At 41.3% G+C, this 25,929-nt stretch overlaps 2 protein-coding genes across 6 annotated transcripts in view; one reads left to right on the forward strand and one right to left on the reverse strand.

Moving 5' to 3' along the window:
- Positions 1–1,712: 1,712 nt before the first annotated feature.
- LOC311041396 (protein NLRC3-like) overlaps positions 1,713–25,929 on the reverse strand; it is a 126,815-nt gene continuing 102,598 nt past the window's right edge. The window contains exons 11-12 of the mRNA XM_084086307.1: positions 19,329–19,378; positions 1,713–2,375 (exon numbers count right to left, since the gene is read on the reverse strand). Coding sequence (XP_083942433.1) covers positions 1,846–2,375; positions 19,329–19,378 — 580 coding nt within the window. The 3' untranslated portion in view covers positions 1,713–1,845. The remainder of the gene's footprint in view (positions 2,376–19,328; positions 19,379–25,929) is intronic.
- Positions 6,010–9,850, forward strand: LOC311041398 (uncharacterized protein). 5 transcript variants are annotated; one of them, XM_084086309.1, is made up of 7 exons: positions 6,010–6,415; positions 6,561–6,637; positions 7,028–7,205; positions 7,411–7,487; positions 7,582–7,708; positions 8,272–8,388; positions 8,752–9,850. In XM_084086309.1, exons 5-7 carry the CDS (start codon positions 7,615–7,617, stop codon positions 9,705–9,707), a joined length of 1,167 nt encoding a protein of 388 aa, XP_083942435.1. In that variant the 5' UTR covers positions 6,010–6,415; positions 6,561–6,637; positions 7,028–7,205; positions 7,411–7,487; positions 7,582–7,614; the 3' UTR covers positions 9,708–9,850. The 5 variants fall into 5 exon arrangements, with proteins under 5 accessions (XP_083942435.1, XP_083942437.1, XP_083942439.1 ...); XM_084086311.1 differs by having other exon boundaries at positions 7,582–7,629; XM_084086313.1 differs by having other exon boundaries at positions 7,582–7,629; positions 8,278–8,388.

The raw sequence follows: 25,929 nt of genomic DNA on the forward strand, positions 1-25,929 counted from the left end.
CATAGCTCCCTAGTTCATAGCTCCCCCCCCCCCCCCACACTGCTGGTTTATTCTCTGTCAGTTTGGTCAAAGTGAATGTCTCATTGTCTTTCAAAGAGTTTATCTCCTCCTGCATTGCCTCAGTCCAAGGTTTTGACTGTTTGGAGCCCATAGCCTCTGTGTGGGTTCTTGGTACACCATGAGCAACCCTGTAGAAATAATCTACATCCTCATTTTCTTCCTCACATTTAGTTTTGTAATGATACTCTTTTAAATATCCTGGAGCTTTCCTGTCTCTACTTGGGTAGCGCTGTGCGCTCTCCTCCTGAACCCCGTGAATATGTCCTCTGGTCTCATTAGACTGACTAGCCTCATGTTGGATAGTAGTATCACTGTGATACTGTACACTCACATTAGACTGTCTCTGACTCTGGTTGGTTGTTCACACACACACACACACACACACACACACACACACACACACACACACACACACACACACACACACACACACACACACACACACAACACGCACACAAACACGCACACACGCACGCACACACACACACACACACACACACACACACACACACACACACACACACACACACACACACACACATTACATCAGCGCGGCTAGCCGCATGCAGCCAGTGGTGGAAAAAGTACTCAAATGTTTTACTTAAGTAAAAGTATTAATACTGCAATGAATAAATACTCTGTTACAAGTAAAAGTCCGGAATTAAAAATGTACTTGAGTACAAGTACAAAAGTTTTGGTATCAAAATGTACTTAAAGTACCACAAGTAGAAAGTAGTCATTATGCAGAATGTCCCATTTCAAGTTTTCAAAAAGTATAACAACTTTTGAAAATAGCAGATCTACAAGCTCACAATGCGTCGCTTTGTGACACATTGTGAGCTTGTAGATCTGCTATTTTCAAATGGCCCAAATGTATAGAGGACTGAATTGGTTAATGTATGTTTTGTGCTAATAAGCAAAATCTACAAAGTAACTAGGAACTAAGGTTTTCAAATAATTGTAGTGGAGTAAAAGTGCAATATTTGATTTTGAGATGTGGTGGAGTAGAAGTAACAGTACGGAAAATTGGAAATACTCGAATAAAGTAAAAAATACCTAAAAATTGTACTTAAGTACAGTACTTGAGTAAATGTACTTAGTTACTTTACACCACTGACGGTATGTAGTACAGTAGAGCTATTATAAAAATACAAACACTTATACTTGAGTATTTTCTAAATAGTATCATTAAAATGATTCTGCTTGAATTGCTTGAATCTGAATTGACAAAACAGAGAAAGTAATGTATATCGTCTCTGTCGGGTGGAAACCTCATATGTTCCAAAACTCTTACTTTTCACCATTCACATTCAAAAGCATCAAAAGCAGCAGATCTACAAGATAGAAACGTGTCGCTTCATGCCGTGTTTCTAGCTTGTAGATCTGCTGCTTTTGTGTGACGTTGTAGTATGGTCAAGTAGGGGTTAATTTAGGAAAAACACAAAAGAATAATAATTTGTAAATAATAAATAAATACAAACTATTTTCAGAAAACAGGTTGTGTGTTGTGTAATGATAATGTATAAAGTTTTGAAGAAGGTACATACTCAAGTACTTTAGTACTCACATACTAAAGTAAAAGTACCTTAAAAAGAAGTAAATGTACTCAGTTACTTTCCACCACAGCGGGCGCGCACACGCACGCGCGCGCGCACACACACACACACACACACACACACACACACACACACACACACACACACACACACACACACACACACACACACACACACACACACACACACACACCTTAACCCTATTGGTTGAGTCAACTCATCAGAGACATTATCTGTCCTCACAAAGACACACTGAGGAGGAGGAGCCATAAAGCATAAACACAGGATAGAGAGGTTCAGTGAATGAGGACTGGAAGGAGTAAATGTGTGTCAGTGAGTCAGAGGACCCTTTATAGAAAGACACAGTCCCTGCTGGCCAGTCTAGATACACTGCTACTCTAATGGAGCCAGAGATACTGACAGGGAGGATAGTCTGCCTACTATTGTGATAGACACTGTAACGGCCTCCCCAACAGGCTAGACACCAGGACTTGTCATTGAGTCCAAGCCCACTACCATATCCTCTCCTGCTGATCCCTCTGTAAGTCACTCCTATCCTAACCAATCCACTCCACTCTACCTCCCAGTAACAGCGTCCAGTCAGACCCTCTGTACACAGAACCTGTTCAACATCATCAAATCTGTCAGGATGATCAGGGTACGACTGAAGCTCCTCCCCCACTGTCACCTTCCTGTTGTCCTCAGACAGACAGAGTTTTCTGTTTGCTGTGTTTGGGTCCAGTGTGAGAGGATGGAGATCTGATATGAGAGAGAGAGAGAGAGAGAGAGAGAGAGAGAGAGAGAGAGAGAGAGAGAGAGAGAGAGAGAGAGAGACATACATTTACATTGGTTTAATATTCATAGGATCCACGCACACACAAAATGTAGATCTACAAGCTCACAACGCTCTGCAACGCGGTGCCTTGTGAGCTTGTAGATCTGCTACTTTTGTGTCAAATTGTAGTATGACGAAATTCAATTCATTCATTCAATACGTATTCATTCCTCCCCCCCCAAAAAAAACAATATAAATAAGGAGATAGGAGGTTTCTTCCTGACAATATGAGACAACAAACCAACATAAACAATACTTGCCTCCATTAACACATCCACCGCCAAGGGCTAATCTCAGAATGTACTCACCAGTTCCAAGGTTTTTTTTTTTTTTTTTTTTTTCACGTAGCCATAGACCTTGTTAAAATCCATAAGTGAGCTCTGCTTTGTTTACATACATCGTCGAGATCTGCCTCCGTCTCCCACTGTTACACCACACATTGTTTCACAGCTTATTTGGATCTGGGCTCTCGGGAGCCAATTCGATGAAGGGGCTGTTCCTTTTTTTCAAGATACTTGGTAGATGATTGGATGGGACCGTCTGTCTATCACCGTGTGGGCGTGCAAACACAACCAATCATATCGATGTGTCTACGTGACGTATGGTAGGCGCGACACCAGGAAGTCAACATCGTAGTCCAGTATTTCACCACAACAAGAACTCTCAAGAAGTTGCTAAAAAAAAGTGATCATGGAGGTCGGAGATTTTTGCCGTTTTTGTAACACGAATCTGCGCATAAAAGGTATTTTAACGGGTACAAGGAAGATATTTGATAAGCCTAAGCCTGCAAACGAGACAAGTATTAACGAACGCCTGATAGCGTTAGGTTTAACACTGTTTAAAGACCCCTCCTTATCGTGTCGGATGTGTAGGTCGTGTCTTCGCTTGCTTCAAAGAATGGATTTTTCCATTTTAAGGCGATGGGAAAAAGAGGACAAAGACAGAAGACCTCCAGAAACGGCCGCTACAGCAGAAACACCAACGTCACCTGAGGCATCTGGATCCGCGAGGACAGATAAACGGTTACGGGAACCTACGCCTTCTAAAACACCACGGAAGAGTAAAAGACCTCGCACCCCAGCGCGCACTCCATCTCACACCCCTACAACTACTGCTCCAGCTGACTCCCCGACAACGACCCCATCTCGTAGGCTGTCTAAATAACAACTGGGATGCCCGTACGGCGAAGCCTATTGGAGGTAAATTCATATTGTGAAACTATTTCTAATTGTGTCTAACCTAATGCTGCCAACTCACGCTAATCCAGCTGCATTGCCAGTTTAAAATGTATACATCTGCTGAGTATCTGTTGTACACTAATACACTGGGTTTTCATGTATTCATGTTCTCATCTCATTCTATATCAGTTCATTTAAAAATAGAACCTTTTCAGGCCTTGACCCCCCAAAATAATCATATTTGAACTGGGGACCCGCCAGATAAATATTGTGAAAATAGCAGATCTACAAGCTCATAACTTGTGATCTTGTAGATCGGCTATTTTCAATGTTTTGCGTCTTTCTTATATAATTTGACAATTTGGCCAATGTTTGACCAGTTTGTATAGTATAGTTTGTAGAATATTTTTGATGCAGTAATGGTAAAACTAAAATAGGTATTAAAAAGGTTTGGGGACCCCCCCCCCCCCCAAAATCATGTGGGGACAGCCCTGGGGACCCACATGTTGAGAACCACTGCTCTAGAAGGCTGGAAGTCTGTTCTATCTTGACAATAGGGACAAATGGCCTTTCTTCTTTTGATCTGATAAGCACACTTGGCTCAGGGCATGAGATTAGAAAGGGTCTCATTTAACTGCAGGCTGGGGGGCTGTCCCCCCAATCCTGCTTGTTCTCACTTACTTCACAAATCTCGTCCAAGCAGGCCTGGTTGGTAACTCACAGCTTTAAAAATATGCTACACTGGTTAATGACTTTTCAAAGGAAATGTGACCAGGCAGGCTGTCTTTAGCTAATATTCCCTCTCCATGGAGATAATATTTGGCTGGTACTACTATAATGTGACATAATTTATCTTGGTTATCTGGCAGGGTCTAATCTCCCTTTACATCTCACAGCCCATCCTCCCTCCAACTCTACCTACAGAGGCGGGAGGGTGGTTGATAAACAGGCAGATGTTAAGGAAGGGTGTTGGATAAACAGACCCAACTCCCCATTAAATTGCCCTGTGCTAGTAGTTTATAGTTGAGATGGACACTTAAATGAGTCACATAGTGTCATAAACAGTACATGTGAAATAAACCTGTAACACCAAACAGCCATTCTCCCTAACCAATCGACATTCTAATACACAGTGGGACTTACCTTAACTTATCACCTACCTTTTTTGTGTATAATTTAAACTAATTGAACACGAATAAATTGCATATTTATTCCAGCATCTTTGCATGCTGCAATATTGTCTTATTTGCACAGTTTATATACTGATACTGGATTTTTATATACTGTACTGTATATCTATATCTGTGCATAGTAGCAAATATTTGTTTGCCTCTGTTCAGCTTTGTTGTCATGGTTTGTAGCAGTTTTCTATCTCAGTGCATTGAGTAACAAAAAAAAAGGTTTATAATTTATTTTAAGTGAGCACGTATTAGGCCAATAATCATGATCCATTGTCTTTAAAATGCATAGTCACAGTTATGATTATTTAATAATAAAACCCCTTTGTTTTTCTTTCAGGTTACTATCAGGGGTAGAACAACAGTGTGTGACAACAACACCGCAGGGATTGTCGAACACCTCACCTTGGAACATTGGACAACAACAGCCAATCTGATTGTCAGACACCAAGAACTGTTTGGAGAACTTAAGAAAAATGTGTTACAATTAATAGAGGATGAGAGCAAAAAACTGTGTAGTCCATCCCAGGGTTTTATGTTGTGGCGGTCATCGGCAGATGATTTGAAGGAATTTTCATTCGCCAAGTTGCTATCCGATCTCCAGTCTATGTCACCTTTCATATTTTCTATATTTAATCAACTCACCAAACAGTCTCCCCATGTCACCTGTGCGGCTGCTGCAATAGCTCGGAGAGGAAGGGAACCACGATTATCAGCCTTTGCTTATTATGTAGATAGTGTACTACAGTATGGAGGGGCAAAGAAGGCAGTTTTTAAAAGGCTTAGCAAGCTGGGTACTATCACCACAACACACACCAACGCTGTGAAAAAACTCACCGAATTGTCAAACACCTGCGGCGAAGAATCTCACCTACTGAAAGTAGACAGTGAAATCTTCGGGAACCCCGACACTGCCGAGCAAGTCAGCTTCACAGACACTGCTGAAGGTGGAGGTGCTATGGCTGCAAATGGAACTCCTGAAACAAGCCCACTGAGTGACACAGCGAGTGCAAGGGACCTGGATGAAGCTATCCTCAGCTTTGATCTGTCTGTCTTCCCAGGTTAGAAGGGCCATTATTTTTGTTGATCGTTGTTTATGTTGTCGCTGCATTAGTGTTTCAACCTTTTATTTTATGAGTCCATGTTATGTGTTGTTATGTTCTCCCTAGCGGCACTTCACAGACTGATCAGGGGACTGGCGATGGCACAAATCTGGCCGGCAGTGTCTTGTCGCTAGGACCATCACAACCAACACCACCACCCACATATTCCATCATATTTGACAATCTGGATTTCTTCATCCGCCCACACCAGCAGTCTACCAGCCAAGCAAACAAATCCATCCACTGGGTCCACCACATGGCTGTAGAAGACAGAGTGTCCATAACCCATCTCAGCAGGGACAAGCCAACTCAGCCAATTATGGACTATGACATTGGGAACTCCCTTCCTGGTCCTGAGATCCAAGCCCATATGCGACGAGAGTTTGTTGTCCTAGGGAGCCGCATTCTGACGAAGTACCTGGAGGCTTTCAAGCCATTATCTTCTGTAGTGGCTAGTCACATCCCTCACCAATACACAGCCACAATGTCAGAGGCCTCCACCCACGTAAGTATTAAATGACGTACACTACAACTGTCAGTTGTACCGTTGAGTTAACTTTTTAAGTTGAGCAAGTAACAACTTGTGTACTGGCATAGGATTTAAACTAAAAACATTATGCTATTATAATCCATATATTCTTCCTTCATAGCATCCTCTTGGACTTCTGTTCAAAGATGAGAACAAAACTGGGGACTTGGTTGACGTTTTACAGCACCTCCAGAATGAGTAAGTATGGCTTGTCTTGGAATGTATGAAACACAATGTTTGTATTTGTGCATTTTGTCAATTCCACGGCATGCAAAAAAAAAAAGTGTTTGTGCATTTCAGCGGCCACTGTTTATCAAAAAGTGACACTTGAACTTGCCAAATTGGTGATTTTCTAACACTAGTCATCTCAATCACGTCATGGAATTACCGGATTGACATCGCACAATTGCCCAACTTTGCATGTCATAGACACCAATATCGTTGACTGCAGGGGCTTTATTACATGCCGCATGTGCCCCACGGGCCTTATTTAGTTTTGAACTAAGGAAAATATATTTTGTACTTGCATATGCATCTGAAGGGAAGGGTTTTGATAAAGCTAGTAAGTCTATTTGATGTGTCATGTAGGTATGTGCCAAAGGACCGACATGGACTGGAAAGTGTTTTTGTAGGTGGAGACAGACTGACAGAGGGGAACAGTCGGAACATCCAGTTGTCCTTTGCAGAAGGAGAGAGCAGGGAAGACAGACTGGAAGGCATTGTCTTCAAGTTTGAGGATTGGCATGCAATCCGGAACCTGTTTGAGGTGGGTGAACTCACTCAATGTTTGACCTCAAACTGTTTATTCACAACAGTATGGACTAGCAGCCAATTACTGTACCACTTCCCCTGAAAACTAAGTTTGGACTAACTTGACTTATCTATGCTATCATGCTAATTATCATGAAAATAATATTTCCTCCTAAATGAAATTGTTTGCTTACTGTACTACAAAATGATTTGTATTTTAGATCTATCATCTGGTCTTTTATAAGGAGGATTCAGCCAGAGATCATGGGACACTGTTTTCAAATATGAACAGGTTGAGGTAAAAATAAATGTTCAAAGTCTTCTGTTCTGTTTTTATATATACATATTCTGATTCTAAGAGCCTTGTTAACTATTTTCCAAATCTTTTGCAGCGATGTTCTTGTCACTGATGAACTCCAGCCACCATGAATTCCGGCTTGGTACTTCATCATTACGACTTACTGTGCTCTGTTCTACCGCCAGGGGAAATCCAGTCCAGCCAACATGAATTCAGGCTTGGTACTGCTGGGGGGAGGGGGGGCTGACTACTGACGACTGACGACTGATGATTTCTGACTTGATGAGCGATGACCCGGGTTTGTGTTTGTATTGTCTGTATATGTTTATGTGTGTTTGTGTTCATGTGATTTCAACCTTTCAATCTACTATAAAGCCCCTCACCTACTTCACTGACAACCTTTAACCCATCTTACCCTCCCAGTCCCCCAGATCCACCTAAACTTGCCTTTTCTATACCCCCAAGTCTAACTCCTCTCCCATCCACTGCTGTCTGTCTGTCTGTCTCATGTTTTGTCGACTGTTTGACTAACATTGTCTCCTAATAGTGTACTGTATAGCGGCTTTGAATTCTTTAAAAGCGGTATACAAGTAATTAACTAATTGTTGTTATTGTTAATTCTGTTAATATTGTCATTGTTTGTTATTATTATGTAATACTTTACTAATATATGTGTGTCCTGTTAAGTAACTCCTGCCACCACGATTTTGTCTGGTGGTCTCCTACATGTCATCATCATCCTCAGCAATTATTATTCTTTGCCTCCTTCCTCATATTTTTGCAGTTGCAGCAATGCAAAAAAAGGTCCACATGCTGCGTTCAACGCATACAAAGAGATGGTGCAAAAGGACTCTGTTCCTGGCTGCCACAATGGAGCACTTTGGACTGAACAATGTCACAGGTACACAATTGATTGTCACTAATTATGGTCACATAGTAGTTGTCCACATTATTATATATTATTTCAAAACATTTCAATTATGAATGTGAAAATGTTTGACTAGGATATCTATTCTTTTTTTATGTGAACACATGTCAGATAAAACTCATATTTGCCAGACACTCTGTAGTAGATTTTATCATTTTTGTGTTTGGAATCTATCGTCAACTTTCCCATTTCACCAGCACTTGGCTGATGCAAATTTCCTGGGCATCTCAATTTATTTATTGAATTGTAGTTTAAATGTCATGGCTCTTTTGTCTTTTCTATTGCTTCCATAACTACGTTATAGTAATTCTTGTTCTTTTAAATATGTCTCAACAGATGTGCCAGAGGACTTCATCCCCAAAGACATCAGGTCTGGGTCACCAGATGTGAAAAGGAGCTGGTTGCATAAAGCCGTGACCCAAATTGTGGACCGGTTTGTCATGTTTAATGACATCTCAGACACTGTGACCGGTATCAGACAATGTGCCAGTGATCGTCCTCTACCGGGGAAGGAGCTCCAATGCCGCATGCCAAGTTGTCCCAAAACCTACAAGTACAGCAAGGCCAGGGAGAACCACGAGCATAAAATTCACAGCTTAACTGTACCTGCAATGGGTGTGCCAGATCCAGTCATGCCTATTTCCGTGGATCACAAACAACAGCACACAGAAGCAAGACTCAGCTTTGGCTTCATGCTGTCTAACATGCAGGATGCAGTGAAGGAGGGAGATGGAGAGAGGTTACTGAGGATGTACTCTGTAGCATTGCTATTCTACAAGGCCTATGGCCATACCCAATACTCCTACAGTACACTCCTGATGACCGTGCAGGTCAACGCCACTCTCTCCCCTCGCCTAGCACACAGTCTGACCTGGAACAGGTTCTGGAATGGGAGTGGAGGGACGGGCAAGAATATTTCTCTTGATTTGCATCTGGAACACCTTAACAATTTCTTGAAATCGTTCCTGAAGCGCACAGGCCCAAACATGACTGAGAAAGCAGCAGCCAGGATCAGCAAGTCCATTGGGGTTCTGAAGGACATGATGGACATCACAGACACTGAGCTGGACGTATCAAAGTCCAGCGGCATCCATCATGCCCGTGACCAGACTGACAACATTATAGCACTTGTTGAGGTTCTCAGAGAGGCTGAGCTGTTCAAAAACCAACCAGGCAGACAGTTCACAGCCTTCCCCAAGTTCAACAGAAACCTGCTTTCAAAACTGAAGCACAGCGAGGTGTGGGGTTGGATGAGGTCAAAGTTGAAGGAGTGGAAGGGTGTCCCTATTTGAACAATGACAGCTTAAGGTTCACAGACTCAGAGACTTACTTAAGACTACAAAAGTGTGGGACACAGACACCACCACGAACGGAGAATTCATTTTCTCTCCCTCCCGCTTTCAAAACCAACTCATTCCTGCCTGTGGTCACCAAACTCTCCTCTCAGCGTTAAAGCGTTTTACTCTTGAGTCTGAGTCAGTCAATAATATAGCCTTACAGTCTTTCAACATGTCCACGATACACTTTAGATAACGTATATCTCATTGTGCTATAAAAGTCTGTGCAATAACTGCTGCCAAGTAGTCAAAAATGTTGTAATAATTCACTGTTGCTGTTCATCAATGACTGGACCAAGTGCATCTTTATTTTTCTCATTACTTTCACACACAGAAAATATGTATCTCGAATTTGCACTGTGAATTTGCACTGTTTAACAAAGGGTACTTGAAAGGGATATGAGAGTGTACATAGTTGGGACCCTATTGAATATAGGCTACGCATGTTGTATTGTTTTTATAATCCTGTTATATATATATTGTTGTGATTTTCCCCTACCTGAGTATGCGCAACTATAGCATTTAGTTGTTTTTTTTATAAATAAATATTTTAATTTGCCTCACTTTTTCATGTTTACTTTCTAAAACAACATCATAACATGTTTGTACAGTAACAAAGTTGGATCCCATGTGTAAAATGGCAAACTGATCAATGCCTCTAAGCCTAATGATTTGAAACAATCAATTTTAACATGGGGGGGAAAAGCAGGGATTAAGAGTCATCATGCATAGTGAAAAGGGTGACATACAGTACCAGGACAGATGTAAAACAATGATGTACTTATTTTGTGATAAAAGGTTATCAATCTAAAAGTGATATATTTGCATACCTGGAAAAGAAACGACACCAGATTTTTTGCAGCGACAAACTTTTAATCACTTGCTTATGTTCAAATTACATACAAAACCATTTTAATCATGAGCATTCAGTCAACTAAATATTCCACAGCTTTAATTGACAACCAATGTGAGTCTTATAAGAGCCTTTAATGGCCAACTGCTTATTCGTCAGACGATTCTGAGCTGCTGTGCTGTGTTCCCATCTCAAAGTCCTCATCATCTTCATCAAAATACCCTGTATAATCGATGTCTGGCTCAGTGAAGCTATCCTCTTGAGAAGAAGGCTCTACATCCTCAATGTCACCAAAGACCTCATTGATGATTAGCAGAATTTCTCTTGCATGTTTTTTTCTGAATACGGGAAGGTTTCTAAGAATGTAAGACAAGTCAAATATGTGTGTGCAGCGTTCTACTACTGCATCTATGAGCTCAGCACTGAAACCAGTACATGCTGACTTGCTAGTGTAGACATGTGCTGTGTCTTTTTCTAAACAACTCATATACTCCTCTAACATTTCCCGGATAAGAGATTTGTCCTCTTGTGTTACCACTCTACATTTCCCTTGCATGCCAGCATCTTGTTCTATTACCTCATGTTTGGGGCTAGGCTCGTCACAATCTTCACCTGCACATGAACATACAGAGTGGCAATAGCTGCAGCAGACATGCCCTAGCTCTACACTTGTTGGCTGGTTTTCAAAATGGCTGTACAGTGCTTTTCTAAAGCAGCTCTTAGTGCCAGTGTGTATCAGTTCTTTCACTTCTGGACCAGCCCTTTCAGTTTTTTTTATAGCATACAAAATTGCATGTGACTGTAACCCATTTCTGCCAGCCCTTCCAACTTTTTGAACAATGTCTTCAACATCCTCTGGCAAACCATACATTACAACATGAGAAACATTAGGGAAATTCAAGCCCATCCCAAGAGCTGTTGTTGCAACAACCACTCGGCAGCTCCCCTCTCCCTCTCCACTAAAGGAGGCCAAAACTCTGTCTTTGTACTTTGACAGTGTGTTGCTGTGGAAGATTCCTATAAGGTGTTCTCAGCCTTCTGATCCTGGTCTCTGTTAACCCAAGCATCTTCTCCCAATTCTGCTTTAAGATAGGTGAACACTCTCCCAACTAACTTCAGTGTTCTGCAATAGATTATGATGGGAGACATTGATAGACCCTTATCTTTGACCTCCTTTACTACCCAGTCCATACAGTTCAAGTTATCAGCAGGAACCCGACTCAGTCCCAGCCTGATGTTTCTCCTGTTTGGGCTAACAGTCACGAGAGTTGCCTCCTCCATATTCAGCATCCTGGTCACACGGCCTCTGTTCTTGTTATCAGCAGATGCTGTCAACGCTAAAACAGGTAAACCTGAAAGACAATAAGTGCACATGTATCAGCAAACAAGCATTAATGAAGAACTGCTGTAGGCTACACTTTCTATAGCGTTATAAAGGGGAAATAATTAGGTTATTTATGTTATCGGGTAGCTTCAGGTAAAGACTGACATTTCCACATATCATACTGTATTTTCTTTACATGACAACTAACTACACTTGGACAGCACCAACTTCTATGATCTGCTCCTGTAGTGTAAACACCCCTCCCCCTAAAGTATCATTCATAGTCGGACGTAAGGATACGTAACGAGCGCCGGCGCTCCTTGCGTTGTCGTTTTTTACTCCCCCTCCGTCACTTACGGCTACAGTTTTTCCGTCCGTTCAGTCGACATTCACCGTCAGGCCGACGGACGTTCACTGCGTTTTGCCTGTTGTACCACTGGGCTACAATGCTAGTTTCATAGCATTGTAACCTGTTGCCAGGTTTTGTGAGAGAAATAAGTAACCAGGTCTATGAAAACAAGCCCAAAAGAATCGACTAGGCCACATATGAGCAGTGGTGGAAAAAGTACTCAAATGTTTTACTTAAGTAAAAGTATCACTACTCCAATGCAGAAGTACTCTGTTACAAGTAAAAGTTTGGAATAAAAAATGTACATGAGTAAAAGTACAAAGGTATTGGTATCAGAATGTACTTAAAGCACCAAAAGTAAAAGTACAAAAATGTTTGAAAATAGCCTATGTATAAAATAGGGCTAAAGTGGTTAATGTATGTTTCATAATATCATCATTTATATCTGAAAAGTAACTTGTAACTAAAGTTTTCAAATAATTGTAGTGGAGTAAAAGTACAATATTTGCCTCTGAGATGTAGTGGAGTAAAAGTAAAAGTATTGGAAATTGGAAATACTCAAGTAAAGTACAATTACCTCAAAATTTTACTTCAGTACAGTACTTAAGTAAATGTACTTAGTTACTTTACACCACTGCATATGAAAATAGCAGATCTACAATATATATTTGAGAATCACTGGTTTAAATAATAATTGGCCCAAATAAGCAACTACACTTTAGAAACAAGACCAAATAAAACCGCAACCACCAATAAAAAAATTGCTTGTTTGTTTACAAGCAACTATACAGAAGAATAAGCCCAAAGTCGCTTATAATAAGCAGACATGGCAACATTGGGTACGTGCAATCGCTCTCTCCTAAATAACGTGAGCGACTATGCATGTGTCCGTAAAGAACGGACGGAATCCCTCACCCCCATGACGCACGTTTCAGACCCATCTAGGGCAGGGGTTCTCAACCTTTTCAGGCCGCGACCCCCAAAATAATGATATTATTTCCCGCGACCCCCCGCGTGCACGCGCGCGGTCCCGTTCGCGCGCGCGAAGGTTATTTAATTATAATAGGTTATTTGATAATTGTTTATTTTCAAAACATTTTTCCAAAAAGTGGGTAAATTGAGTAAATTAACTGATAAAACATGAATTAATGATAACATAAAAAAATATTTTGTAAAAAAAAAAAAAAAAAAAAAACTTTTTTTTTTCAAATTCACCAAAAAATCTGGCGACCCCCCCAAATTATTTGGCGACCCCCCTGGGGGTCGCGACCCCCAGGTTGAGAACCACTGATCTAGGGACTATGAACGGGCCTTTACCTGGCTAAACAGGGGGGTTAGCCTCCCCAAGTTGCCAGCACAACACACCCCTCCCCCTAACATTAAAAATAGGGGGATTAACCCAGAGCCTTCTATTAGAGAGTTGCGCCAATGAGGGGTCAGAAACAGCGTCGGTCACGTGGTTCATGTAGCTGGAAATAGTGACAAGGAGCCGTCGACTTCAATGCATTCCATGAACTTCTGGTTTAGGGATTTGTCACTATTCGCCAATGTATGTGTATGTAGAAGACCTGGCCCGAAGAAGTGAACGGAGTTGGCGTAACTCTCTAATAGATGGCACTGGATTAACCTAACCAGGTTGCCAGCCCAATGCACACACAAAAGCCCCCCCCCAACATTAACCCCCTCAGGTAGCAGCACAATGCAGCCCCCCTTCCAAACACAATCAATGCCCCTTTTCTGGATTGATATTAATTAATCATGTATTTAATCATGTAGCATTACTGTGTTTCAAAACTCACTTCTTTGACTATGGATCTTAGTTCATTCAGCCTGGAAAAGGCTTCTCTGAAGGCTGGCTTCCCGTTTGCTCCCAGTCCCCTGGTTGAAAGAAAAATAAATCCTACATTGAGTCTAGGTAGCAGCAATAGTAACGTGCATAGTTGCATTACAACAATACAGTTACAGTAAGATCTGTGTTTAGCATTTGGTCTGTTTGTATGTGTTAGCTTATTGTTTATAATATAATGTTTGACCTAAATAAAACATAAATGTTACAACACTTCGTCTTTGAACTACTGTAACCGTATTTAGAAACACGCTGCTCTGTTTTGTTTTACAGTTTAACATTACAGTGTATGTGTAGTGTAACAATTACACTATACAGCCCTTTAACGGCGTTTAGCTTACCATTTGTATGCGACGTGAACTTCATCGACGACAATGCCCAGTAGGTTTTCACGATACACTTGTGAGGAAAGCATATCATGCCATTTATCTTTCAGTAACCACGTCTCCGGGCTATCAAAGACCAGCTGACATCGGCCGTCGAGGATGTCGGTGTGTGCTGTATTATCTAGGAGTTGCCCAGCATAGAGTCCCAGATTCGTAGCCTCTTTGATTTGATCTGCTACGAGGGCAGTCAAAGGAGACACGACGATCAATATAGGCTTCGGCTTCGTCCCCAGTTCTTTCGCTACCAGTGGAGCTAGTTGGTAAATTAAACTCTTGCCGAAGCCAGTCGGGAGGAGAGCAAAAACATCTTTTCCACGCAGAAAAGCCTTCAGTGCCATACTTTGCTCTTCTTTCAAAGAAGAAATATTGTCCAGTTGAGAAATAACTGATGTTATTGCAGCATCTATCGTCATATCGGTGTTGCTCATGGTAGCGGCCATGTTGACTGGTGAAAAAACTACAAAACAACAGCCGCTTATATGGCGCCACATCCGCTTTTGCACAGATCCTGCCCTTTGGTTCGTACCGGGAGCGGTACGATGTTAGCTCAACCCCTTGAGCGATCTCAGATGTAGCTGTCTTGAGGAACCTGGTTACTCAATACCGCCCCCATCTGGCAGGGTCAGGTTAACTGAAATGTGCCGTACCAAAAATTGAATAAAGTTTTTTTTTTTCGAAAAAAAGGAAAAAGCACCCGGACCGTAGGACTACGGTCTCTGCGCTTAACAGTTGGATTTAACGGACCGTAGGACTACGTTCTTGGTGGTTAATGTGTTAAAGGGATAGTTCAACCCCAAAATGACTTTTTGTCTATCGATTAGTCCCCCGGTAGGAGACACAAAGGAGAGTCTTTGTGTCTCCTACCGGAACCCACTGCTCGTCATCATATTATTGTCTTAGGAATGAGACAAAAACTAAAACGGATCCATGAATTCAAGTCTCCATGTGGTGACTAATCCATAGAAAATAACTTGTGTTTTGGGTGAACTATCCCTTTAATCCGTTAAGACCGGGAACACATCTGTGTCATTTTAGATTTTTATCTATAACCATTATTTTATACTTTGACTATTCAAAAAATAGCAAATGCCGCGCTATGAGCTTGTAGATCTGCAATTTCTTTTTTATCATGAAAATGTGTGGAAATCTTTGAATATATATATATATATTTTTTTTTTTTAAACTACATTTTTAACTCAAATTTTTGCTCCTGGGGGTCCCTGGAACAAAACGTTTTCATGTCAAGGACCCCCAAAATGATATGTATTTGGCCGCGGACCCCCATCGCAAAATATGTTGTTCCAGGGACCCCCAGAAGCAAAGATTAGCAAAAATAGCAGATCTACAAGCTCATAGTGCGACCCCCCAAAATAATCATATTTGAACAGCTAGGGGACCCCCCAAAATAATCATATTTGAACAGCTAGGGGACCCCCCAAAATAATCATATTTGAACAGCTATGGGACCCCCCAAAATAATCATATTTGAACAGCTATGGGATCCCCCAAAATAATCATATTTGAACAGCTAGGGGACCCCCCAAAATAATCATATTCGAACAGCTAGGGGACCCCCAAAATAATCATATTTGAACAGCTAGGGGACCCCCAAAATAATCATATTTGAACAGCTAAGGGACCCCCAAAATAATCATATTTGAACACCTAGGGGACCCCCCAAAATAATCATATTTGAACAGCTAGGAGACCCCCCAAAATAATCATATTTGAACAGCTAGGAGACCCCCCAAAATAATCATATTAGAACAGCTAGGGGACCCCCCAAAATAATCATATTTGAACAGCTAGGGGACCCACCAAAATAATCATATTTGAACAGCTAGGGGACCCCCCAAAATAATAATATTTGAGCAGCTAGAGGACCAACCAAAATAATCATATTTGAACAGCTAGGGGACCCCCCAAAATAATCATATTTGAACAGCTAGAGGACCCACCAAAATAATCATATTTGAACAGCTAGGGACCCCCCAAAATAATCATATTTGAACAGCTAAGCGACCACTAGAAGATTTAGAAAACACTTTTTTAATAATTCAGTCTTTAGATGTGAGACACATCTAATAGATTTATCAAATACTAGATCAATATTCCATCATGCCAAAAATAGCTGATCTACAAGCTCACAACGTCAACAACGTTGTGAGCTTGTAGATTGACTATTTTTGTCAAAGAGATTTGGCGTAGAATGAAAAAAGCGTACAGTTGTAATTCAGGTCCATTTTACTAGTAGCCAATAGAGCAGGGGTCTTCAACAGGGGGTCCAGGATGCCAAGGGGTCCTCAGAGTTACTACAAGGGGGTCCTCAGAGTTACTACAAGGGGGCCGCTAAATGTTTGTGTAATAGGAACTTTTATAACATTTTGTACATTATCCACTTGAACCCTAGTATACCTATTCTGGGGGGAACATTCACTGAAAATAGCAGATCTACAAGCTGTCTAAGAGCGTCACTTTTTTCTTGAAGAGTTTTGGTTTACAGAGGGAAAAAAGAGCAGACAAAGTACAGAGCCAAGGGTCAAGTGTATTAAAGGTAGGGTAAGAGATATGTTTTGGTTAAAAGGTTACAGCACAATATAAACACACTATAAACCAGTGGTGTAAAGTAACTAAGTACATTTACTCAAGTACTGTACTTAAGTACCTAACCTAACCTACCCCCCTACCCCCCCTCTCTCTCTTTCTTCTCTTGTAATTTTTTTTCACTCTTCATACCAGTAACCTGTAAGCTGATTGTATGACATTCTGTATAGTAGTGTGTATATCTGTCTGTCTCTTATATGTCATCATGATGTGTGTGCGTGGGGATCTCATCTTAAACACGCTCAGTGCTTAATGAGCTTTCCAGTTTAGTAGACCTTGTATTGTGAATTTGTACTTCCATGTACTGTTATGTACTGTTCTCATGTCTTACTAAATAAAGTACATCAATCAATCAATAAGTACACTTTTGAGGATTTTTTTTTACTGTACTGGAGTATTTCCCATTTTTAATAATTTTACTTCTACTCCACTACATCTCAGAGGCAAATATTGTACTTTGCTCCACTACAATTATGTGTAAGCTTTAGTTACTTTGTAGATTTAGATTATTATCACAAAACATATATTACATATAACACTTCAGCCCTACATTTTGGCCATTTGAAAATAGCAGATGTAAATGCTCACAATGCGTTGTGATGCATTATGAGCTTTTAGATCTGCACCACTGCTATAAACGCGCACGCACGCACGCACGCACGCACGCACGCACGCACGCACGCACGCACGCACACACACACACACACACACACACACACACACACACACACACACACACACACACACACACACACACACACACACACACACACACACACACACACACACACACACACACACACACGGCTCTGAGGATAATATTGTAGGCATTGTCTCTGAACGTGGGTGGAGCAGAATTATTAACATTCAGTGTAAATGTTGTAAGGAATCTCCTGCATTGTAAGAGCTGAATGTGTTCCGAACATGGCAGGATAAAGTAGTATAATGTGTCCTGTGGACGCAACAATGGTTTGTTTGATGTGTCCTTTCTTAAAATTATGTAGTACATCAGGACGCATCTCTGCACATAATGACCTATGACATCACACCTGACCTATGCCATCACACATGACCTATGACATCACACCTGACCTATGACATCACACATGATCTATGACATCACACATGACCTATGCCATCACACATGACCTATGACATCACCCATGACCTATGTCATCACACATGACCTATGACATCACACGTGACCTATGCCAGGGGTCTTCAATGTTTTTCAGGCCAAGGACCCCTTAGCTGAGAGAGAGATGAAGCAGGGACCCCTCACTACATATTGTAAACTTCACCTTTGGCTCTGTACTTGATCTGCTCTTTTTCCCTTTTACACACCAAACCTCTTTGCCGAAAATAGCCGATCTACAAGCTCACAACACTGTTAGTTTGTAGATCGGCTATTTTTGGCTAAGGTTTTCCACAATAGAGATGCTAGGGTTCAAGTGGTTAATGTAAAATAATACATATTGGACCGGACCGTTGGCCTTGCAGTCCGGGCACCTAGGTTCTAATGTAGCATGACAGTGTGTCGCTGGTTTGAGTCCCGATCCCGACAACCTTTGCTGCGTGTCACTTCCCATCTCTCTCTCCCCGTTTCCTGTCTACCTACTGTACTATCAATAAAGGCATAAAAAGACCCAAACATGCAGAATGTGTGTCAGGTAGGGAGACCTAGGAGTGTTTTGTAAACAAGCATCAGCTGGTGTCAGTGTTACAATGCTGAATTGGAACGTGGTTGCACTGTATTTTAATGACGTGACGCGCACGTCCTGTAATACCTACACTACAGGTCACACAATGGACAGTTGATATGCATCTATAGGCTCATTCCTATGTTAATTCCCTGGTGTGAGTCGGGAGCCTTTGTAAACTTTGTTTAGGTGTGAATTTAAAGTTGTTTAAATCTATGCGTGTGCCTGCACGTGCTCCTGGTCAAATAGGTTCCTGCGCGGCGTGCAAGGCCGTCCCATGAGCATTGCACCCCTGGCTGGTGTTAAGAACCAGACCAAGAGCAGAGAAACCACCTGAATTCACTGGAAAATCTACTGAAGAGTTTTCAGGACAGCATCCAGGGAGGGAGGGGCCAACAGAGTATAAAACAGTGTAGAACATTTCAATATGGGATACTGACAGACAGACAGACAGACAGACAGACAGACAGACAGACAGACAGACAGACAGACAGACAGACAGGCAGATACTCACATCTTTTAAGGAGTTGAGGATTTGTCCAGAGTTCTCCTCCATGTTTCACACTGTAGGAAGTAGAACAACAATGCATCAATGTCTGACTGTCTAACACAACGTCTCCACTACCTGACACTAGAGTGTTTCTGCTACCATTATCTTCACCAGGCAGCCCGTCTGGACAAACTCATTGCCACCTGGCTTGGAGGAGAGGAGTTAGAAACACTTCTTGTTTTTAGATTTATATAGAGTAATGTTATTTCTTCCCATGGTACTGGCCAGCAGGCCGTGGTCATACAATGTTAAATTGAAGACTGAATGGTTGTCAATTTTCTCAGAGTGTTCACATATCATGACATGCCTAGAAGAGGGATACTAGGGTACTGACTCCTCTAAATAGTTTAAATTGATGCCAAACTACAGCTTACATGAATTATGCTAGAATATACCTTAAATACAATTGTACGGTTCAATTAAAAGTATCTGCCATAAATCTAACATTATTAGTTGGTAGTGTAAATATTAACTAAATATCAATTGAAATTATGAATTACTTTCCTAACCATATTTTGAGCTGAGAATGATTAGGTTTAAACTTTATGAGTTTATTTGGCACAGACAGTGCACATTAATGAACTCTTAACTCATTCAGTGCCACAGTGTTTTCTGGTAGTGTGCTCCCAGTGCCAACATCTATAGCCATTTTTACTACTTTTACTAGAGCCACAGAATATTTTGTGCTGTGACTAAAATGATGTACCATATCTCAAAAGAAAGATGAGACTCTCTTCTTCTTCTTCCAGGAAAAAAAAGTGAGTTGCTAGCATATTCCGTTCTTTATTTATAGGCAGTTGAATAAAACTATTTATCATCAAAAAACGGCCCTCTGAAAATAGAAAGCTGGGTAAAAGGCCTTTTTGTGGAGGACACAGCTCTCAGGCAGAAATCTACTCTTTCAAGGCCCACAGAATCTTTTGTGCTATGACTAAAATGATGTACCATATCTCAAAAGAAAGATGAGACTCTCTTCTTTGCCCAGGAAAAAGAAGAGAGTTGCTAGCATGTTCCGCTCTTTATTTATAGGCAGTTGAATAAAACTTTTTCTTCAAAAACAACCCACTGAGAATAGAAACATGAGTAAAAGTGACAACTCTGAGGCAGAAATCAATCTTGAGCATTTTATTTTGGCTCCTGTGATGCATCAGACATTGCATAGTCATAGTCATTTTCAAACAAATGACAAAAAAATGTACTTCCAATTGTAAGTGATAAAATATAGCTGCAAGCAGCGATAATACGGGGCCAGTGAATAGAGAGAGAGAGAGACATGGAAACGGAATAGATTGAAGAGAGAGAGAGTGACATGGAAACAATAGATTGATGAGAGAGAGATATGGAAACATAATGGTTTGATTGGACATCTCAACCTACTGCCATTAACAGGATTCGAACTCTCAACTCTCAACCTGCAGAAGTTAGGAGCCAATGACTGTTTTTCATATAATTCAAAATGGTGGGAGATCTAAAGGTCAGAGGTCAAAAGTCAGACCACGAAAGTTGTCGGGCATGAAGAGACGCATGTGTGTATCGAAGTTTCATGGTTGTAGGTCAAACAGGGCATGAGTTGTACCTGTTCAAAGTTGGCACTTTCAATTGAGTGCTATAGCGCCACCCTTTGACGAATGAGTGTGAGAATTATTTCTTGGTAGTTTTTCATGAGCATCTACCATATGGCCGAGTTTCGTAAAAAGCGTATGCACGGTTAAGCCAGAACTGGCAAAAACAAGTATTTTTCAAACTGCTCAAAATTGCGGAAAATCTAAGGGCGGAGCTTAATGGTCAAATCGATACGTGTGTTCCTCATGAGTCAAGGCACATGTGTAAGCAAGTTTCACGACTTTCGGCCAAACGAGGCATGACTTATGCCTGTTTAAAGTCTGCCTTTTCAAAAAAATGCTATAGTGCCCCCTTTTGGCCAATTGGAGTAAGATTGGTTTCAGTGATATTTGGAATGACCCTGTACATTTCTGCAAAGTTTCAAAGAAATGTGAGTCTGCATGTATGTTTTAGGCACAGATGAATAATTTTCTTTAAACTGTAATAGTTAAAATCTATCTCCTCCTGGGATTTTTGAGCAATCTGCACGAAACGTTTAGCACTTGAACCTTGGACCACTGCCTACAAAAAGTTCCAACGGATTTTCCATAAGTGAAAAAATGCAGAAGTTAGGAGCCAATGACTGTTTTTCATATAATTCAAAATGGTGGGAGATCTAAAGGTCAGAGGTCAAAAGTCAGAGGGTGAAAGTTGTTCAGCATGAGGAGACGCATATGTGTATCCAAGTTTCATGGCTGTAGGTCAAACAGGGCATGAGTTGTACCTGGTCAAAGTTGGCATTTTCAATTGAGTGCTATAGCGCCACCTTTGGACGAAAGATTGTGAGAATTATTTTTTGATCGTTTTTCATGACCATCTACCATATGGCCGAGTTTCGTAAAAAGCGACAGCGCGGTTCAGCCAGAACTGCGAAAAGTGGCAGAAGAAGAAGAAGAAGTGACAGAATACTGCCAATAACAATACGTGTACAGAGCAGAGCTCTGTCCCCGTAATGAGTAATAACATTAAAAAAAACGTACAACCCTTACATGTCTGTAACTCTGAGTGTAACCAAATGGACCCTTACAGGTCTGTAACTCCGAGTGTAACCAAATGGATCCTTACATGTCTGTAACTCTGAGTGTAACCAAATGGACCCTTACATGTCTGTAACTCTGAGTGTAACCAAATGGACCCTTACATGTCTGTAACTCTGAGTGCACTACACAATACAATAGACAATAGAACCAAATAATGGACATGTCTGTAACTCTGAGTGTAACCAAATGGACCCTTACAGGTCTGCAACTCTGAGTGTAACCAATGGACCCTTACATGTCTGTAACTCTGAGTGTAACCAAATGGACCCTTACATGTCTGTAACTGAGTGCACTACACAATACACAATAGAACCAAATGGACAATAGAACCAAATGGACAGGTCTGTAACTCTGAGAGTGTACCAAATGGACCAAGCGATCAAAAAAAAAAAAAAAAAAAAAACAGTTCACATTGCTCAATCCTGTGTGACTGTGACCAAACCTGTGTGGTACTCTAGGAAACAATCCCCATTCGTGCATAAAGGGACATGACAGGAACCACACTGGGACTTTGTCTCACACCGCTTCCCTTTCCTATAACAGACCCTGCATCGCCTACCTGGGTTCTGTTTTTTGGCGGTGGGCCTAAAGCGAACAAGGACATGGTCTGCCATGCCCATGGCAGACAGCCTGCTCTGGGGGTCAATGCGTGGTGCCCTAGCATCCTGGTTAGGCTGTCTCGGGCGGGTCCATGTTTTGATGACGCCGTCCATGAATTTCTTTCTGATTTTTGGCCTTGTACAATATGAAGGAATTGAAGGCAAATCTGAAGTATGTAAATGATAAATTTGTTTGTCCACTTCATGGTCTTTCTGGCAAACGAATAATAAGAAATGTTCTGATCGAGTTTGTCCACTCCATTCATGGAGTGGTTGTACTCAACCACACAGGCAGGTCTTTCTTTTGGGACGCGATGGATATGGTGTCTCCGCCACACCATTTCAGTCGCCATTTTGTCCTGATAGCACGTTGTGACCATCCTCACTACATTTGTGTCCCTCCATGCCGTTACCATCACCCTTGAATTGTGAAGAACAATTCTCTTCCCAACACCCAGGGAGGAAGTGGAGGCAGAGTGAATGGCTTCTGGTTCACCCCTGTTCTTTCTGAGTGTACCACAGACATGCATCTTCATATCAAGGAGTTTATGACATAATTTGACGGAGTTATAGAAATTATCCATAAACAATTTATACCCTTGACCTTTTAGATCACCAATGAGAGAGACTACTGTTTGCTCTAGGATTTCATGTTTTCCACAGTATGGTTTCAAATTATGACAATACCCTGTAGCTGAGTCACACAAAATGTAGGATTTTATTCCATACCTTACAGGCTTTTGAGGGTTATAAACCCGGAAGGATAGACGGCTGCGCCATAGCAGTGTGCCTTCATCTATTGAAATAGATGCATCTGGTTGATACAACTCACTGAATTTGGTGACTAGATAGTTCAACACAGGGCGTACCTTGTACATTTTGTCTTTTGCTCTTCCCTCCTCGTCAGCTACACTGTTGTCACTAAAGTGCAGAAACCTCAGGATCAGTTGAAACCTATAGTAATATAGAAATAGTAGGTCGCATACACCTCATCGGTGGTCCAGTACTCTTTCAGTTCAGTCTTTGAAACCACACCAGTCAGGAAGAGGAGCCCTAAGAATGTTTTCAGTTCCTCAACTTTGAGTGGTTTCCATTGATGGACTCTGGAATGTGGCTTGTCCGTGACTCTCGCAATTGACTGCGTGGCGTAGACATTTGTCTGATCAACGATGAGTTGGAGGACCTCATCGGTCACAAAGAGCTCCAAAAAGTCTGCTGGTTGATCTGAATCCAGATGAGCAGCTCCGTTGAGAGGTCCGGGCTCTGCAGTAAATGGAAAGGCCTCTGGCTCCCACTCCATCTGACCCTGGTCATACCACTTCAGAGGATCAGGTTGGCCACCACGCGCACGTTGTGGACGCCCCTTGCCACGCTGTGCTCGACCAGTAAATGACAGAAATACATATTTACCATAAAATACATATACATTACAATACATTTTTTTTGTATTTGTGTGGTGGGGTTCCAAATGGATCCTTACAGGTCTGTAACTCTGAGAGTGAACTAATGGAACCAAATAGATCCTTACAGGTCTGTAACTCTGAGAGTGTACAAATGGAACCAAATGGACCCTTTCAAGTCTAACTTTGAGAATGTGCAAATGGAACCAAATGGACCCTTTCAAGTCTAACTTTGAGAATGTGCAAATGGAACCAAATGGATCCTTACAGGTCAAATACATTAATTTCATCTCATTTCATCTCAAACATGAAAAATTTACTTTATGTTTACCTCGAGTTGTACTGCCAACACGTGGGGTAGAACTGGATCTGGACTGATCCTCCCTTGGCTCAGTATCTGAAATCATAGTAAAATATAATTTAGTTGTGGTAAAGATGTGCACAAAATCAAATCAATTATTTACACTCCCAGCATGTTCCTCCACAGGACCAAATGGGTCCTTACAGGTCTAACTCTGAGAGTGTACAAATGCAACCAAATGGATCTCATACTAAATACATTCATTTCATCTCAAACATGAAAAATTAACTTTTTGTTTACCTCGAGTTGTACTGCGAACACGTGGTGTAGAACAGGTTCTGGGCTGATCCTCCCTTGACTCAATATCTGAAATCATAGTAAAATATAATTTAGTTATGGTAAAGATGTGCACAAAATCAAATCAATTATTTACACTCCCAGCATGTCTCTGGTGACACTTGTAATGAATGAGAAAATACTTTTACAGTTGTCATGTGGGTTTTTAGCTTTGATAGATAAAAGCATTGAACAAACAGATCTCAAACAGATAGGATACAAATGTATTTGTCCACTTGTTTGACTTCCCAGGTAGTACACGACGTTTGGGTCCATATCAATATCAACTCCATTCATTGACTTATCGTATGCTACAATGCAAGCTGGCTTCTGTTGTGAAAATGTATCTGTAAGAAAAATAAATATCTTACCTCTAGCGCCACTGCCAACACCCAACTCTCCTTCATCAGCTGGCTGTAGACCCTCCTCCTCCTCCTCCTCCTCCTCCTCAGAGTCTAACAGAGTAAAATGTTGTTTTGTAAATATGATGTACACACAATCACAAATCAATTTAGGCATCTAAACTAACAGACGCTCTTATCCAGAACGAATTACAGTATAAATAGTGAACATAATCTTTATTCCCCTAAAAAGACACAGACAGACAGACTGACTGACTGACTGACTTACTCCTAAATGTACTAACATATGCTCTTAGTTAGTTATGCAGGGATCCTCAGGGTTCCCTACATACCCGTAAGGGTCCATTTGGTTCCATTAGTACACTCTCAGAGTTACAGACCTGTAACTCTGATAGTCCATTTGAACCCCCCCCCCCCCCCCCCCAGGAACCCTGAGGATCCCTGCATAACTAACTAAGAGCATATGTTAGTACATTTAGGAGTAAGTCAGTCAGTCAGTTACAGATATGTAAAGTGTATACAATAGAACCAAATGGACCCTTACAGATCTGTAACTCTGAGAGTGTACTAATGGAACCAAATGGACCCTTACAGATCTGTAACTCTGAGAGTGTACTAATGGAACCAAATGGACCCCTACAGTTATGTAAAGTGTATACAATAGAACCAAATGGACCCTTACAGGTATGTAAAGTGTACACAATAGAACCAAATGGACCCTTACAGGTCTGTAACTCTGAGAGTGTACTAATGGAACCAAATGGACCCCTACAGATGTGCATTGTGCAACTCTGAGTGTATAGCCTAAGTATTATGTAACCAAATGGACCCCATATACTAAAAACATGCATTTCCTTTCATCTCAAACACGATAAAAATGTACTTCTTACCTGAAGAACTATGTGAAGAACGTGGTCTTTTCCCG

This window comes from Gymnoscopelus microlampas (genome assembly GCF_963454915.1).
Source record: "Gymnoscopelus microlampas genome assembly, contig: SCAFFOLD_50, whole genome shotgun sequence".
In the NCBI taxonomy this organism is placed as follows: Eukaryota; Metazoa; Chordata; class Actinopteri; order Myctophiformes; family Myctophidae; genus Gymnoscopelus; species Gymnoscopelus microlampas.